The sequence below is a fragment of the Megalobrama amblycephala genome, linkage group LG4 (assembly GCF_018812025.1).
Source record: "Megalobrama amblycephala isolate DHTTF-2021 linkage group LG4, ASM1881202v1, whole genome shotgun sequence".
Taxonomy (NCBI): Eukaryota; Metazoa; Chordata; class Actinopteri; order Cypriniformes; family Xenocyprididae; genus Megalobrama; species Megalobrama amblycephala.
In genome coordinates this window covers 11,515,185-11,530,651 of record NC_063047.1, presented here as the reverse complement: position 1 = coordinate 11,530,651, position 15,467 = coordinate 11,515,185, and the positions used below count along the sequence as shown (strand labels likewise).

Genomic DNA, 15,467 nt, shown 5'->3' with positions numbered 1-15,467 from the left:
GCAGAATAAGGCATTAATATGTGCTTTATAAGTATAATAAACAGCCAATATCGTAGTAATACGCATGCTAATAAGCAGTGTTGGAGGTAATGCATTACAAGTAACCAGATTAATCAGATTACCTTTTTCAAGTAACAAGTAAAGTAACACATTACTTTTTCAATTTACAACAAAATATCCAAGTTACTTTTTTAAATAAGTAATGCAAGTTACTTTTTCACATTTATTGACTAACAGCTCTCCTGTCCTGTTTATGTTGAAAGAAATAAAGTGCCGAGAAGTTGTGCGCTGTGTGAACGTGACGGTTATTGTAGTTCTAGACTAAACGTGAATATGCATTTACTCATCTCAATTGAACAGAAACATTCAGTATTCCTCAAAATGAATAAAAACAGTGAAATACAATCTCAGAATTTTATGCAAACCTGTAATAATTAACTATATTAAATTACACATGTACTTTATATATTTAATCTCACTTTATTAACCAGTGTCTTTGCTGCTGACCTTCAATGATCTAATTCGACCGTACTAATAAGCAAAAATGACTTTAGATTAGATTTAGAAATAAGAGTGTTGAACTTCCTCCTCCTGTATTCTATTCTTCTGAGATCCAGAATGGCAGCACAGGTGAAAGGTTTGTTTGAGCTGCGCCCTCTACTGTACAAGTGTAAATATGCATTTCCTTCAGCCTGAGACTTATTCATTTCACTTTTGGTGTGAAAGAGCCTTAACATTTGCCAAAAATAAAACTTTTTTGTTGTTATTAAAAAACAAACAAGCAAGCCCAGCCCAGGTGTGAAAAAGTAACGCAAAAGTAATATAACGCATTAGTTTTCATAAAATGTAACTAACGCAGTTGGTTACTTTTTTAGGGAGTAACACAATATTGTGATGCATTACTTTTAAAAGAAACTTTCCCTAACACTGCTAATAAGCAACTAGCTAACAGTGAGAATTGGACCCTTAACTAAAGTGTTACCTTAATTTTAATAGCAGTGAACTTTCGCTCTGTAATGTACTGATATGTTTATTTGCAGTATGGAGGAGTGTGAAGCCTTATGCACTAGACTGGGCATCATGGTTAATGGCAGATTCAAGTGTTTGGGAAGCATCCAGCATCTCAAAAACAGGTTTGAAAACTCTCAGCCACTAAAATATGGGATTCATGAGTGCAATGCAGTGCACTTATATATTTTGCCACACTGTTTTTTTTTTAATTTGTTTCAGATTTGGGGATGGATACATGATAACAGTACGCACTAAGACCACCGCTAGTGTCAAGGAAGTGATAAGGTTTTTCAACAGGAATTTTCCAGAGGCCGTCCTAAAGGTGCATCAAAGTATTAATATTCAGTACTGAAAATGCAAAGTATTTTTGGCAGAATATATAATATATTTTGAATTAAGTTGATTTTTGTACCTTATTTTAAGCATAAAACTTTAAGAAAATAATAATAACTAATACACCCCTCACATTTTTGTAAATATTTTATTATATCTTTTCATGTGACAACACTGAAGAAATGACAATTTGCTACAATGTAAAGTAGTGAGTGTACAGCTTGTATAACAGTGTAAATTTACTGTCCCCTCAAAATAACTCAACACACAGCCATTAATATCTAAACCGCTGGCCACAAAAGTGAGTACACCCCTAAGTCAAAATGTCCAAATTGGGCCCAAAGTGTCAATATTTTGTGTGGCCACCATTATTTTCCAGAACTGCCTTAACCCTCTTAGGCTTGGAGTTCACCAGAGCTTCACAGGTTGCCACTGAAGTCCTCTTCCACTCCTAAATGACGACATCACAGAGTTGGTGGATGTTAGAGACCTTGTGCTCCTCCACCTTCCGTTTGAGGATGCCCCACAGATGCTCAATAGGGTTTAGGACTGGAGACATTCTTTAGCAAGGCAGTGATCGTCTTGGAGGTGTGTTTGGGGTCATTATCATGTTGGAATACGTTCTGTGGCCCAGTCTCCGAAGGGAGGGGATCATGCTCTGCTCATTCATGGTTCCCTCAATGAACTGTAGCTCCCCAGTGCCGGCAGCACTCATGCAGCCCCAGACCATGACACTCCCACCACCATGCTTGACTGTAGGCAAGACACACTTGTCTTTGTACTCCTCACCTGGTTGCCGCCACACACGCTTGACACAATCTGAATCAAATAAGTTTATCTTGGTCTCATCAGACCACAGGACATCAGACCTCAGACCACAGAACACATTCCATGTCCTTAGTCTGCTTGTCTTCAGCAAACTGTTTGCGGGCTTTTTTGTGCATCATCTTTAGAAGAGGCTTCCTTCTGCCATGCAGTGGTTTGATGCAGTGTGCGGCGTATGGTCTGAGCACTGACAGGCTGACCCCCAACCCCTTCAACCTCTGCAGCAATGCTGGCAGCACTCATACATCTATTTCCCTAACACTACCTCTGGATATGACGCTGAGCACGTGCACTCAACTTCTTTGGTCGACCATGGCGAGGCCTGTTCTGACTGGAACCTGTCCTGTTAAACCACTATTATGGTCTTGGCCACCGTGCTGCAGCTCAGTTTCAGTCTTGGCAATCTTCTTATAGCCTACGCCATCTTTATGTAGAGCAACAATTCTTTTTTTTCAGATCCTCAGAGAGTTCTTTGCCATGAGGTGCCATGTTGAACTTCCAGTGACCAGTATGAGAGAGTGAGAGCGATAACACCAAATTTAACACACCTGCTCCCCATTCACACCTGAGACTTTGTAACACTAACGAGTCACATGACACCGGGGAGAGAAAATGGCTAATTGGGCCCAATTTGGACATTTTCACTTAGGGGTGTACTCACTTTTGTGGCCAGCGTTTTAGACATTAATGGCTGTGTGTCGAGTTATTTTGAGGGGACAGTAAATTTACACTGTTGTACAAGCTGTACACTCACTACTGTACATTGTAGCAAAGTGTCATTTCTTCAGTGTTGTCACATAAAAATATACAATAAAATATTTACAAAAATGTGAGGGGTGTACTCACTTATGTGAGATACTCTGTGTGTGTGTGTGTATATATATATATATATATATATAATACACACACACACACACACAATATTTCATATTTGCTATGCATCAGCTCACATGTCTCCAAAACAGATGGCGGTACAAGTACCTCTATATCAGGGGTATCCCGAGGTGAATTTCAAATAGCCCGCAGCTTGTCTTGTGGCCCACCATGCATAATTTACAAATCATGCAGTTTCACAATACCATAAAGCCATTCTAGATATAGAAACAATATTTTAACTTTTTACCATGTAGTGAGGTGCCATGTGTGGTTTTACCTGCAGTGATCTAATTGGAGTACTTTTTTAATTTAAATGAGAATAGAGTTCAAATTCAGTAATATTATTTAAATTTCACCCTTTAAAAATGAGGTTAAGTTTTACAAATATTGTTTGTGTATTAAATTTACATCTGTATCCTATCTCAAACTACTTTACTTTCAGCTCAAGCTTTGGCAAATCTGTCATGTTTTCAAGAAACAAAACATGTAGGCTAATATAAATATATATATATATATATATATATATATATATATATATATATATATATATATATATATATATATATATATATATATATATATATATACACTAGAAAAGGAACCAGCCCCCAGATGAGTACACAACATCGAATCTGGCCCCCTTTTAAAAAAGTTTGGACACCTGTGCTCTATGTTATCAGTTTGGATTGTAATATATAAGACAATGAGTTTTCATATTTGTAGAAAGTTGCAAGGTGTTTTTGTGCAATGCTGACAAAACTAAGCATACATGTGTGTATATTTTGAGCTTGCTTCGCTTGCAGTAAAAATTGTAAACTTCTGCGTATTTCTTCACATAAGGAGCGGCACCACACCAAGATTCAGTACCAGCTGAAGTCAGAGAACATCTCTCTGGCTCAGGTCTTTAGCAAAATGGAGCAGGTGGTGGAGGTGCTGAGCATCGAGGATTATTCTGTGAGCCAGACAACCCTGGACAACGTAAGTATATCTCAGAGAAAGGATACAGTAATAGAGAAAGAGTGAAGTAATGAAAGTGAATTAAGCAGTAGTTTCTTTGACTGACAGCTGGTCAAAATCCATTATATGGATGCAAAAGAATTAAATGTGTACAATATTAACCCAAAAGCTGCATATACTGTAACAAGAAAAAGTAGTAATATCTTATTATCTTTTCTTAGGTCTTTGTTAACTTTGCAAAAAAGCAAAGCGATAACTTAGAACAACAAGAAAGTTCCCCATCTAGTGCTGGTCAGTCACCACTGCAGCGGCTGCTAAGCATCCTCAGGCCTCGTCCCGCTAACACAGAACTCAACGCTCTAGTAAGTGAAGAGCCAGATGAACTTGAGAGTGATGATGACGAAGGATTGATCAGCTTTGAGGAAGAAAGGGTAAGACTTGGGACATAAAAACTATTTCATTTAATGAGATTCAATTCAATTAAATCTTAAATTCTTGGCATAGTTTGCATAAGACTTATTGCTCTTTTGCTCGTAATACCAGTCATCTTGGGTTGTGATTTATAGAGACATAAAGAACAATTCGGCTCAGCTTCTTATGGATTCAGAATCAGACTGTGGCTGCTGTAATGTCAAAAAAGTGAAGTGTATGAAAGAAATTAATTGTACTGTTTAACTGATCTCACAAATCAACATTAACTTTTGTAGACACGTGGAAGAATAAAGTAGTGTATTTTTGTAAGGTAAAACAGTGTTTAATGCAATTTAAAAATATTTTGTGAATCTTTATCTACACATTATCATAAAGTCAGTAAGTGATTCAGAAGTTAATGCAATGTTCTGACAGATTCACGGAGTAATTTGTTAGAGCCAGGGTGTCCAAACTCGGTCCTGGAGGGTCACTGTCCTGCAGAGTTTAGCTCCAACTTGCCTCAACACATCTGCCTGGAAGTTTCTAGTAAGCCTAGTAGGAGCTTGATTGGCTGCTTCAGGTGTGTTTTAATTGAGGTTGAACCAAAGAGTATAAAACCCAAGAGGCAAAACTCTGATGCTTTTTGGGTAACAGTCACTAGGTGGCGATTCGGTAGAGCGGCCGCCATTTTGGGGTGAAAATGTAAAATTCAGTAAATTTAATGACACCTACAGTAAATGTTGTATTGTCTTAGCCTATATATGTTTTATGTTATCAATTGTGGAATCCAACCATTAACGTACACATCTGAGGTAATGTAGTTAGCCTACTTTATTGAATATTTCCATTTTATGCAACTTTAAAAATAAAATTTTATTAATTAAAAATTAATAAAGTTAACATCATAATGTTTGTAGCATGATCCAGGGGATTAAAACGTACAATATTTCAGAGTGGAGAAATATAGTAAATTACTCCACTAGGTCTGAAATATATACGTTTGATGCATTGCTGTGTCTGTTATCCCATAATTCCCACTTTTGGACACAGTGGCTGTTTTTTATTTTTTATAGTCAGATATTTATATAAGACAACACTGCAAAAACAGTTTACTGTCAAGCTGTTATATTCTGTTATTGTCCAACATTCCCAATTTTTCTGAAACAAGTCCTTAATTTAATTTCATATGTTGGTATTAATTCAGTGTTTATAATGCTAATACTTGAACTTCAAATAATTTCAACCCAAACTGACTGGGTTTCCAGAGAGCAAATGTTAAATAAACTTTAAAAGGATTTGATGATCACTAGTGATAGTATTTTATTCTGTGTTGTCATCATTCAGGTTGGATTTTAGCTTTAACATACTTTTTTTTTAACAAAGCAGCTGATATTGCCATAGAAACTAGTGGACTGCCGAGTCGCTTTCACCCCAAAATGGCGGAAGCGTAGGGCCGCTGCTGGGCGCCGGTGTTGCAATGGAACGTTCTATTGAGTTTCACTTCTTGTCAGTATAAGTTATTTGGCTAAACTCTGCAGGACAGTGGCCAGGAGCAGGACTGGACTGCGTTAGACCGATTCAAACCATTAACTTTTGACAGATTCATTAAAAGAACCAAATCAAAAGAGTAATTTGTTGGCAAATAGAACTGCACTGGCAGTGCTAGCCATATACCAGTTAGGTAACTCTGGTTGGGCCTTTAAAATATTCATATCAATCATATGTTTTTATTTGTCCCAAGACTACTGTACTACATTGTTTAAAATACTTCTCTGTACTCATTTTTATTTTGTCTTCTCACAGGTACAGTTGTCCTTTAATACAGACACTCTGTGCTGAAACAGCTGTTGATCTCACAGATGGAGAGATGGTAAAAAATAAGCCTCAAGTTCAGACCCGTGTCTGTATGGTGAAAGACATTTGTGTGTTTTATTTCTCGCTGGAGAGGATCCATCTCTCTGGCCCAGCGAGTGGGTTGTTCTTGTTTCCATTTGCACTTAGCGGAACAAGAGAACGGCTCTTCTGGGAACTCTAAACAGAGATATGGACTGTCTGGGCCTGAACATGATCGGGCCAGAGAGAACGGTACTGTGAGGTACTTCGTCCACGGCCTCCCCTTCTGCGTTCTGGAGATGATGGTTTATGGAAACGTATATTACTGTACTTCATATTCAAGCCTGCTGGATGGGAATTAACGAGAATGTATTTCGTAGATACAAACCGGCCGTATGGTTTATTTTGGTATCGCTTTAAATTTGAATATGGTCGTACTATCTTTAAACTGATCACACGTTGAAATTGTTTTAATTGTAGTGTTGATGTCATAACATAATCATCCCTCAAGGAATGGGTTCGGCCTTTGCAACTTGTTCTTTTTATGACTGTTTATCCTCACGTTCAGTTGAAACGGTTGTAATTATACATATTTTTCTTTACTCTGACCTAGTTTGTTTATTTGTTCCTGCATTGAGAGCATGCTAAAAAAAGACAAGCCTGTTGTGTTGTTGGGTTGAAGAAATTTTACTATGCTTAAATGTTTTGAACAGACCCGTTGTTCTTGTTGAAGAATGCAAATGTACCTGTGCACCTTCATTGAAGTTTTTACATCGGACATTCAATAGCGAATGACTCGCGACTGATTCAAAGGCCTTTAGTCGAACCGGACCGAACAAGCATTGCTATTCGAGATGTTTATGGTCTTGTAATTGAATGTAAAGGGCATAAGTGTTTTGTGCTGACTTTTGTGTCTCCTGAACCAGGGGTTTCTCATTTTTTGAAACAAATTGTAAGTGAAACCGGTGTCTTTTACGTTGCGTTACCGCAAATTGTTAAAAGCTGCGTAATACAGATGTCCGTTGAAACGTTCATAATAAGTGTCACTCTATCACTGTGAAGCCAAAGGTTAACTTTGAGTCACTGTTATTACAGATAGACCGAAATCAGGTCATTGCTCTTTATTATTGTATTTGAGAACCCTTGAAATATGTCTGTTTATTGAATAGCAGGAGGTTTTGATTTTGTTGTTTGCACTGTAATGTAATACAAGTGTAAAATTTTTGTTCTTTGACCTGAAATTAGCCAATTATGTTGTTTATTTGAAATGAAATGATGATTCTCCTTCACGTCCACGTGACAGTCTAACCGTGCTTAATCTCCGAATCTTGCACAATTGTCGGCACTTAGTACTATAATGGTGTCTTATTTTTCTGACGTTGCTGCGTTAAAGAGTATGGTCAATATTTTTGAGCTCCTCAAAGATAGGAATGCAAAGACGGATAAGGAGGCCTTCGGTGCATTTTCATGTACGATGACCAAAGGGAAATGAAGCATAGTTTTTGAAATGTGTAAATGAATTGTGACCAGCTATGTGAAAACTGACCTAATGAACACTCAAAGTCTCACTTTGATTATTAAGGCGTCCGGGCCACTTCAGAATTTTTCCTGCTAACGGAGAACCTCAACAGCCTAACTAAAGATCAGTGCAAGCTGCTTTTCACTTTGGAAATGAACATGTGCAGTGATTTAAGACACCAGCAAACATGAGTGTGGTTCTGTATCATATAAAATAGCATTATGGTTAAGGAGGTGGTTTAGTTTTATCTTTCTAGTAAGTGCTTTGGAATGTAACTTCAGTACATGTGAATATGATTCAATATTTATGAACGTTTTTTTCATCCAGTAATACCTATATGTTCAGGTGAATTCCCTTGTAACAAGATTGACCGGACCTTTTCAGCTTGTTTTCAATTACCTTTATTGTTTCCATTCTCTTGTGCTAACTGGGGTGAACTGATGTTTTTAATATTAACGGAAAGAAAAGAGAATAATTAAATCAATAAATTGTTAAATTGATTTTGTGAGTTTTTTATTTGTACATTGAGTCTTTTGAATAAAAGGAAAGTTTCAGTGATCACATTTAAAAATACCATTTTTATTAGCAATTTAAAAAGGGAAAACATATAAAGAAAACCTTAAATAGATGCATGATGACTTAAAACAGTTCATGGTGTAATTGCAATGCAAGTTATATTTTAAAAACTGATAGTGTTGAGTTAGTTAAAAACGGACAATTCATGTTTAATAAAAGGTCACATTTCAGAGGTCACGTTGACATCATTCATCATCTCCATCATCAAAGGCCACACCTGTTGCAGGTTTCTTTCTGTAAAATAGATAGAAATGATCAGTGAACAGAAGGCGAAGAAAGAAATTTCACAGATTTTTTTATTTAGGAGTCTGTCAATTTAAAAAAAAAAAAAAAAAGTTCACCTTTTTGTTCCTGGGTTGATGAGAGAATCCCCAGGAAGACGTTTTCTAACTGCTACTATAGGACCCTTGTGCTGTGTTCTAGGTTCATATTCTTAAAAAAGAAAAATGTCATTTTAAATGAGCTTAAACAATTTCAGTAATTCTCAACATTTTTGACTCCCAAGGTTTTGTTCAAGATAATATTCAAAAGTAGTCATCCTAATATATAATAAAATGCTTACTATAATGAATCAGGCTAAGACATTCAAGATGATTTCAGCATTTTGGAGGCTTGACGTGTTCAGAAGCTTCCTGAATCAGTGTTTTGAAATCTGCCATCACTATATTTCGTTATTTAGTTTTTTTGGCACAAAAATATTCTCGTCCCTTTGTAATATTAATATTGAACCACTGTACTCACATGAACTGATTTAAATATGTTTTTAGTACATTAATGGATCTTGAGAGAGGAAATGTCATTGCTCCCTATGCAGGCCTCACTGAGCCATCGGATTTCAACAAAAATATCTTAATTTGCGTTCCGAAGATTAACGAAGGTCTTACGGGTGTGGAACGACATGAGGGTGAGTAATAAATGACGTTATTTTCATTTTTGGGTGAACTAACCCTTTAATATAACAAAATTTACGTCATTTTTAAATCAAAAGTTTGAGAACCACTGATTAAAATCCACTTGACAACTAACAAGCTTAAAGAGTACTGCCTTAACTTACCAGAACTCTTCTTCTGAGTGCTCTTGACTGGACTAAAAGAAGAAGAAGAACCTAAAAATGATTAAAAACATCAAACATTTAGCTGCAGGGTTTAATTACTTCGAAAAAATGTGGTTATAATAATTGAAAGCATCTTTGCTTGCCTTGACTTTCTAGCTGTTGCAGGCTGTCAGCCATTTTAAAAAGCAGGTCCTTGACTTCTGTCCTTCCCTCAGAGTCCGTGAGTTTTGAAAGAGACAGACTGAGGTCTGTAGGTTCAGCTCCTAAATGCAGCACAGCACTGTCCTCCTGCAGCTTCACAAATGCTCTGCCTGCCTTACATGCACATCTGTCCAGATACACAAGAGGATGTTCTCAGTCGGGATAGAAGATCTTGCCAACCAAGAAATCAGACTATCAATTACTCATCATGTTGCTTTCATAGAGCCTCACTTGAGCTTGAAGGTATAATCCTCTGTGGACTTTAATGCAAACTTCTTAAACTGCAAATAAATAAAAAGCTTTGTATTATTGTTGTAAAAGAGGAATATCTGTCATATAGAAAGACTCAACAAATCCTTACAAGCTGGGACAGAATCTCCTCTGAAAGATGAGTTTTCCAAACATCTTCACCATTGGTAAATCTAAAGGAAAGGGCATCACAGTATATGCAATTATATACCATATATAATATATTTATATATTTTCTATGTTATAATGTAAACAATGTCTATGTTTAATTGTATTATTATATTTACATTTAGGGTTTAAGATATTTGTGTCAAATATTCAGTTAACAATTAACAAGTTTGTAATTCAGTGTTATGGTTATCTAAAGTTAAAGCTATTAAAAATAATTTTCAGTAATTGAAATAAAGCTGAAATAAAATAGAATATAACTATTAGATGGAAATATATATATATATATATATATATATATAATTACAGAAGTGTTATTTTAAAGTGTTATTACTAAAAAGTTATTTTAAAGTGTTTTTACTAAAACTTAAAATCAAAACTGGAAATAAATAAAAAATAATAATTTAAAATATTAAAATAACACTGCATGCATATATATATATATATATATATTTTTTTTTTTTTTTTTTTTTTTTAATTTTTTTTTTTTATTATATTTCCAGTTTTGATATAAACAAACAAACACACACACACACACACACACACACACACACACATCAACTGCTGTCACTGCTTGGCATTTCATATCAACTCACCCTATGTTTATGTCTCCTGCGGATCGCTTTTGCGTAAAAAACACATACTTGGACTGATCGTTTTTATCCAGCAATGTGCAGAGGACAGATTTTGACTCGGAGTTATTCTGATCCATACTGGTGTACCATACAATCACATAAAAAGTGGAAACTTCATGCTTTCAACCAGGAACTGTTCACCAATAACAACAAGGGCGCGATTTAAACGCTCAGCCAGTCAGACTTCAGCCACCCGGAAGTTGTTGAGCCATTCACGTCCTGTTTACCTCTTAAAAACGATAAAAGGAGAAGTTACACGAAAATGTATATGAGCTGGAAACTGATTTTTTGAAATGAAGCTATGAAATTGAATGTAAATTTAATATAAAAAATTATATAAAATTTAAATAAATTATTGACTGACAGCTGGTCTGCTGTGCTGTATGTAGGGATCATAGACCGACAGCACGCGTACAGTCATTTCTTGGTCACTTACAGCTATTATCAATTCTAAGTTGCTTCATATTATGCCGAGCCGCTTCAATGGGTTGGCAGTCTCGAACTCGAACCCTGCAAGTGTTTGACACGGAGTTAAGCGCTGATACCGTGGAGTGGTGCCCATTACCACAATGGTCTCATGTTCTGGCATGTGGCACTTACCAACTTCAAAAAGGCGATGATAAGGTAATGCAAAATATCTTTCGGGTTTATTTTATGATATTTTGTGTGTGGTATTATTAGTTGTATGAACTGGTCACTTATACATTTAAACAGTGTTTTCTATTAACAGCAGACAGCAGAAGAATCTACTGCCCCGAACAGAATCGGTCGACTTTATCTGTTTCACTGTAATCCTCAACCATCGTTCATCCCTCCACTGACAGAGACTCAGAGAATAGACACTCCTGCTATACTCGACCTCAAGTGGTCAGTCAGTCTCACTATTCATTCTGCTCACTACAATTCACTCTTAACTTACACTATTACACACTCTACGTGTATATTGTATTGAATTTTGTATAATTATTCTGTGTATATAATATGCATATTGTTTATTGTGATGGCTTGGATCCATTCTCCACACCGCCTGTCCTACAGTTTGTAGTCTGGACAGATGGTCAGTTCTCCAAGTAGTGCTCACTGTAGAGCCAAATGACGTCCAGCTCTAGCTCTCTGGACGTCATAGGTTGAGCTTGACCTTGTCCAACTCCACTTCTTTGGATCTAATTGGTGGAGGTGTAGAGTTATGGGTAGAGTTAGGGTGTGGTTGAACCGTCTAGCTCCACCCATTATGCCCAAATTACATCCAGAGATGGCGAGCTGGACCTCTCGGTCCACCGATGGCTCTGCAGTGAGCAGCCTCTCCAGTATTGGCATGAATGCTGAATCAAATTCTTATAGCTATGTTTGAATTCCTCAGGTGTCATGTGCCAATATCAGAGCGTCCATTGTTGGGTATGGCCACAGCTAGTGGAGAAATCCAGCTGTACAAGCTCATGGAGCCTCAGGTGACCAATCAAACTCATGCTGCATGAGGAGATGTACATTCAAGGACTGTGATAGATATAATAAAAGTTAAGCTGTATTGACAGCATCAGTTATTATTTCAAGTTAAATCCAGCCATTGGAATGTTGTTGGAAATGCATAACCAGAAGTTCATCTTATTAAGCACTTTAACAACAATAAATGATTCACATTTTAAGTTGAAAATATCCTCTGTGTGAAAAAGAATAGTTATTGAGAGTAAAAGGAAATATGATTTCAGTGTCTTGATTTAGTTTTTTAAACATTTGAATTATGTTACATAATTAAAATTACAATTAATTTTAATTAAAATATATATATATATTTAAAAAAATGAGGAGGAAATATGATTTTAGTTTCTTTATTTTTGTTTTTAAAGCATTTTAATTCAGTTAGATGATAATTAAAATTAAATATTAATACTAAAATTATTCATAATATTTAAAATTAATTATAGATTTAATATTTATTATTATATAACTTATATTAATAATACATATATAATTTGAAATCATCCTGCGGCCCCTTTGGAGCTTTGCTCAGGACCCTAGTCCCCCTAACATTGTAGGCATCAGACATGTTAAGATGTTTTATTGCTGTATCATTGTTTTTACCTCATTAAGTGTCTTTTGCCTGTTTGGACTGTGTCCTCAGTAGCAGGGCACCTGTGGTCTGGAGTGTGAGTTGAGAGCAGAGTTGGGTCCTGACAGACTGGCCTTGTCTTTAGACTGGTCCACAGGGAGAGGTGAGAGGTAAGGTGCGCTCATCATTGATGGACTGGTGATTTGCCATTGCATTTGTCTCTGTATATAATGGTTATTGTTGTCTTTTTTTAGCAGTGATGTGCGTGTGGTGTCCAGTGACTCAACCGGCTCTCTCACAGTGCTGTCTCTGGGGGAAGCCAGTTTAACTGCTTTGTGTCAGTGGAAAGCTCACGACTTTGAAGCCTGGATCTCAGCGTTTAGTTACTGGGATACTCAGATTGTTTATTCAGGTATGAAGAAAAAGCGCAAACAAAGGAACTGTTTGTCACTGTGGTGCTGTTACATGTATCGTCATTGTTTTAGTGTTGTTATTGATAACTAAAACTATTAAAAATTGTTTTTGATAATTGAAATAAAGCTGAAATAATGTGTAAATATTAGATGAAAAACCTTAAACTAAAAATGTTAAATAAATTCAAAATGTTGCCTTGGCAACTAACTGAAATAAAATAAGTTGAACTACTAAAATGACTAAAATTGAAATATTGATCTGAGCTGATATGAACTAACAATGAACAGTTATTTTATTGCCTAATATTAACAAAGATTAATAAATACTTAAATGTGCTGCTCATTGTTGGTTAATGTTCATGCATTAACTAATGGGACCTTATTATATAGTAAAGTGTTACCCATTACTTTGTATATTTACTGTCTCAGGTGGTGATGACTGCAAACTAAAGGGCTGGGATCTGAGAATGGGTTCCTCTTCCCCCACCTTCACCAGCAAGAGGTAAGACAGTAGCTATGATGTTTCATCCACCAACATTACTTTTAGCATCTTAATTATGTTCTATGACTGTTAATGCCGTTTATGCACAGTCAAGGTGAATAAATACTGCTCTCCTGTCTCAGACACACTATGGGAGTATGCAGCATACACAGTAACCCCCATCGAGAACACATACTAGCCACCGGGAGGTAGGAGGCAACTGATAATATAAAACATTAATTATAAATAAATAAAAATAGTTAATTATTGCAGAAATCATCATCAAAAAAAAGAGTCTGTTGTGATAATGAGATTATTCCCTTAGTTTCTGCTGAAGCAATCATCAAAAATACAATATTTCAGTATACATGTTTTTGTCCCTCTTGTAGCTATGATGAGAACGTGTTGCTCTGGGACGAGAGGAACATGAAGCAGCCCCTGAGTGAGACTGCAGTGGGTGGCGGCGTGTGGAGACTCAAGTGGCACCCCAGTCAAGAGCACCTGCTGTTAGCTGCATGTATGCATAATGATTTCCATATTCTCCACTGCCAGAAAGCTATGGGTAAGAATTACTGTTACTGATACTTGCCGCTTTCAATATCAATGATAAATGTGTCCACTACCGTTAAAAAGTTTGGGGTCAGTGATTTTTTTTTTTTTTAAAAGATATTTCTAAAGAGCCCTAAAAATATATATAAATCACGGTTTCCACAAAAATATTAAGTAGCACAACCATTTTCAACTTTGATATTTATAAGAAATTATCAAAGAAATGATCATGTGACACTGAAGACTGGAGTAATAGCTTTGTCATCTCAGGAATAAAATATATTAAAATAAAAGTTATCTTAAATTGTAATAATATTTCACAATATTAGTGCTAATACTCCTATATCTGATCAAATGAATGCAGCCTTTGTGAGCATAAGAAACTTCTTTCAAAAACATTACAAAATCTTACCAACCTCAAACCTTTTAACTGTAGTGTAATTTACAGTTCTTCACAGTAACTTTTGTTTCTCCCTAATATCCACATTTGTAGAGGGACAAGATGCACCATGTCCTGTTCTGGCCTCTTATATTCTACACAACTCTTTAGCATATGGAGCAGACTGGTCCAGACTCCCCCTAAGCAACTCCATGCCCCCCTCTCCTCAAGAACCTCCCCAAACCAGCATTGGGCTCACACAGTCCACAGGTCATCTCAGGATCCAGTATGAATCGCCCACTGCCAGCTTTGATACCTCTCTGGAGGATGATTCGGGGCAATACATACCTGACCATACCTGTCTTTTACCCGAAAAAAGTCCAGTTCCAGACCCCTTCACCAGCCCTGACAGAGATGCACAGTCTCTGTCCTGCCTGATGGCTACCTGCTCTTTCTACGACCACATGATGCACGTTTGGAGATGGGACTGGAGCCCAGAGAAAGAAAAGATGCCGTCTGAACCCGCCCCCTCTTCCTGAACACAGTTGCTATGATGGGCTATAAAACCCTTTTGAGATGAGCTTATTTGTAACTGCTCATTTCAGTGCAGTGTCCTGCTGGAACATCTCCAATATTGCTTTGTATTCAATATATGCAATTTTGGAATATCTGTATTTCAACTGATTGTTATTTTCTGACTATATGTTTTAGCTAGAAAATGTAAAGAACATTTTTCTAAAGGTATTAGCCCAAATTTAGTTTTACATTGAGAACTAAACAAAGACCTTTTATAACAAATAAACCATAATCGTATTAAAAAAATACAAGTGTCTACATTTATTTCTTCTGTATAATAGTTTTTCGAAGGCAGCAGTTGTAGATCTTTTAAGTTCAAGAGACCCCAAAACAGGATCATCCTCATGCAAGAGACCCTCATCCTAAAATTTAAA

General features: G+C 36.4%; 3 protein-coding genes across 9 annotated transcripts in view; 2 read left to right on the top strand and 1 right to left on the bottom strand.

Moving 5' to 3' along the window:
* abca2 (ATP-binding cassette, sub-family A (ABC1), member 2) overlaps nt 1–8,265 on the top strand; it is an 80,851-nt gene extending 72,586 nt beyond the window's left edge. For all 3 annotated transcript variants that reach the window (XM_048187517.1, XM_048187518.1, XM_048187516.1), the window contains 5 exons: nt 1,041–1,133; nt 1,231–1,333; nt 3,886–4,023; nt 4,224–4,433; nt 6,217–8,265. In XM_048187517.1, coding sequence (XP_048043474.1) covers nt 1,041–1,133; nt 1,231–1,333; nt 3,886–4,023; nt 4,224–4,433; nt 6,217–6,252 — 580 coding nt within the window. In that variant the 3' untranslated portion in view covers nt 6,253–8,265. The remainder of the gene's footprint in view (nt 1–1,040; nt 1,134–1,230; nt 1,334–3,885; nt 4,024–4,223; nt 4,434–6,216) is intronic.
* Nucleotides 8,266–8,323: 58 nt separating this feature from the next.
* On the bottom strand, nt 8,324–10,863 carry paxx (PAXX non-homologous end joining factor). The gene is made up of 7 exons (XM_048187526.1): nt 10,610–10,863; nt 9,958–10,018; nt 9,828–9,877; nt 9,539–9,723; nt 9,396–9,446; nt 8,683–8,773; nt 8,324–8,575 (listed from the first exon to the last, which is right to left on the bottom strand). The coding sequence occupies exons 1-7, from the start codon at nt 10,723–10,725 to the stop codon at nt 8,527–8,529; spliced, it is 603 nt and encodes a 200-aa protein (XP_048043483.1). The 5' UTR covers nt 10,726–10,863; the 3' UTR covers nt 8,324–8,526.
* Nucleotides 10,864–10,872: 9 nt separating this feature from the next.
* On the top strand, nt 10,873–15,339 carry dph7 (diphthamide biosynthesis 7). 5 transcript variants are annotated; one of them, XM_048187525.1, is made up of 9 exons: nt 10,873–11,272; nt 11,382–11,515; nt 12,009–12,096; nt 12,771–12,865; nt 12,953–13,107; nt 13,538–13,610; nt 13,733–13,798; nt 13,979–14,151; nt 14,632–15,339. In XM_048187525.1, exons 1-9 carry the CDS (start codon nt 11,132–11,134, stop codon nt 15,054–15,056), a joined length of 1,350 nt encoding a protein of 449 aa, XP_048043482.1. In that variant the 5' UTR covers nt 10,873–11,131; the 3' UTR covers nt 15,057–15,339. The 5 variants fall into 5 exon arrangements, with proteins under 5 accessions (XP_048043482.1, XP_048043478.1, XP_048043480.1 ...); XM_048187521.1 differs by having other exon boundaries at nt 12,950–13,107; XM_048187523.1 differs by having other exon boundaries at nt 11,379–11,515.
* Nucleotides 15,340–15,467: the final 128 nt, after the last annotated feature.

Excerpts from the sequence above, each read along its gene's own strand:
- paxx (XM_048187526.1), bottom strand. The coding sequence starts at position 10,725 with ATGGATCAGAATAACTCCGAGTCAAAATCTGTCCTCTGCACATTGCTG. Across the intron at positions 9,878-9,957 it reads AGGAGATTCTGTCCCAGCTT|TTTAAGAAGTTTGCATTAAA; the intron begins GTAAGGATTTGT and ends ATTTATTTGCAG. Across the intron at positions 8,774-9,395 it reads CACTCAGAAGAAGAGTTCTG|AATATGAACCTAGAACACAG; the intron begins GTAAGTTAAGGC and ends TTCTTTTTTAAG.
- dph7 (XM_048187520.1), top strand. The coding sequence starts at position 11,132 with ATGGGTTGGCAGTCTCGAACTCGAACCCTGCAAGTGTTTGACACGGAG. Across the intron at positions 12,866-12,949 it reads TCCACAGGGAGAGGTGAGAG|CAGTGATGTGCGTGTGGTGT; the intron begins GTAAGGTGCGCT and ends GTCTTTTTTTAG. Across the intron at positions 13,611-13,732 it reads CCCACCTTCACCAGCAAGAG|ACACACTATGGGAGTATGCA; the intron begins GTAAGACAGTAG and ends CTCCTGTCTCAG.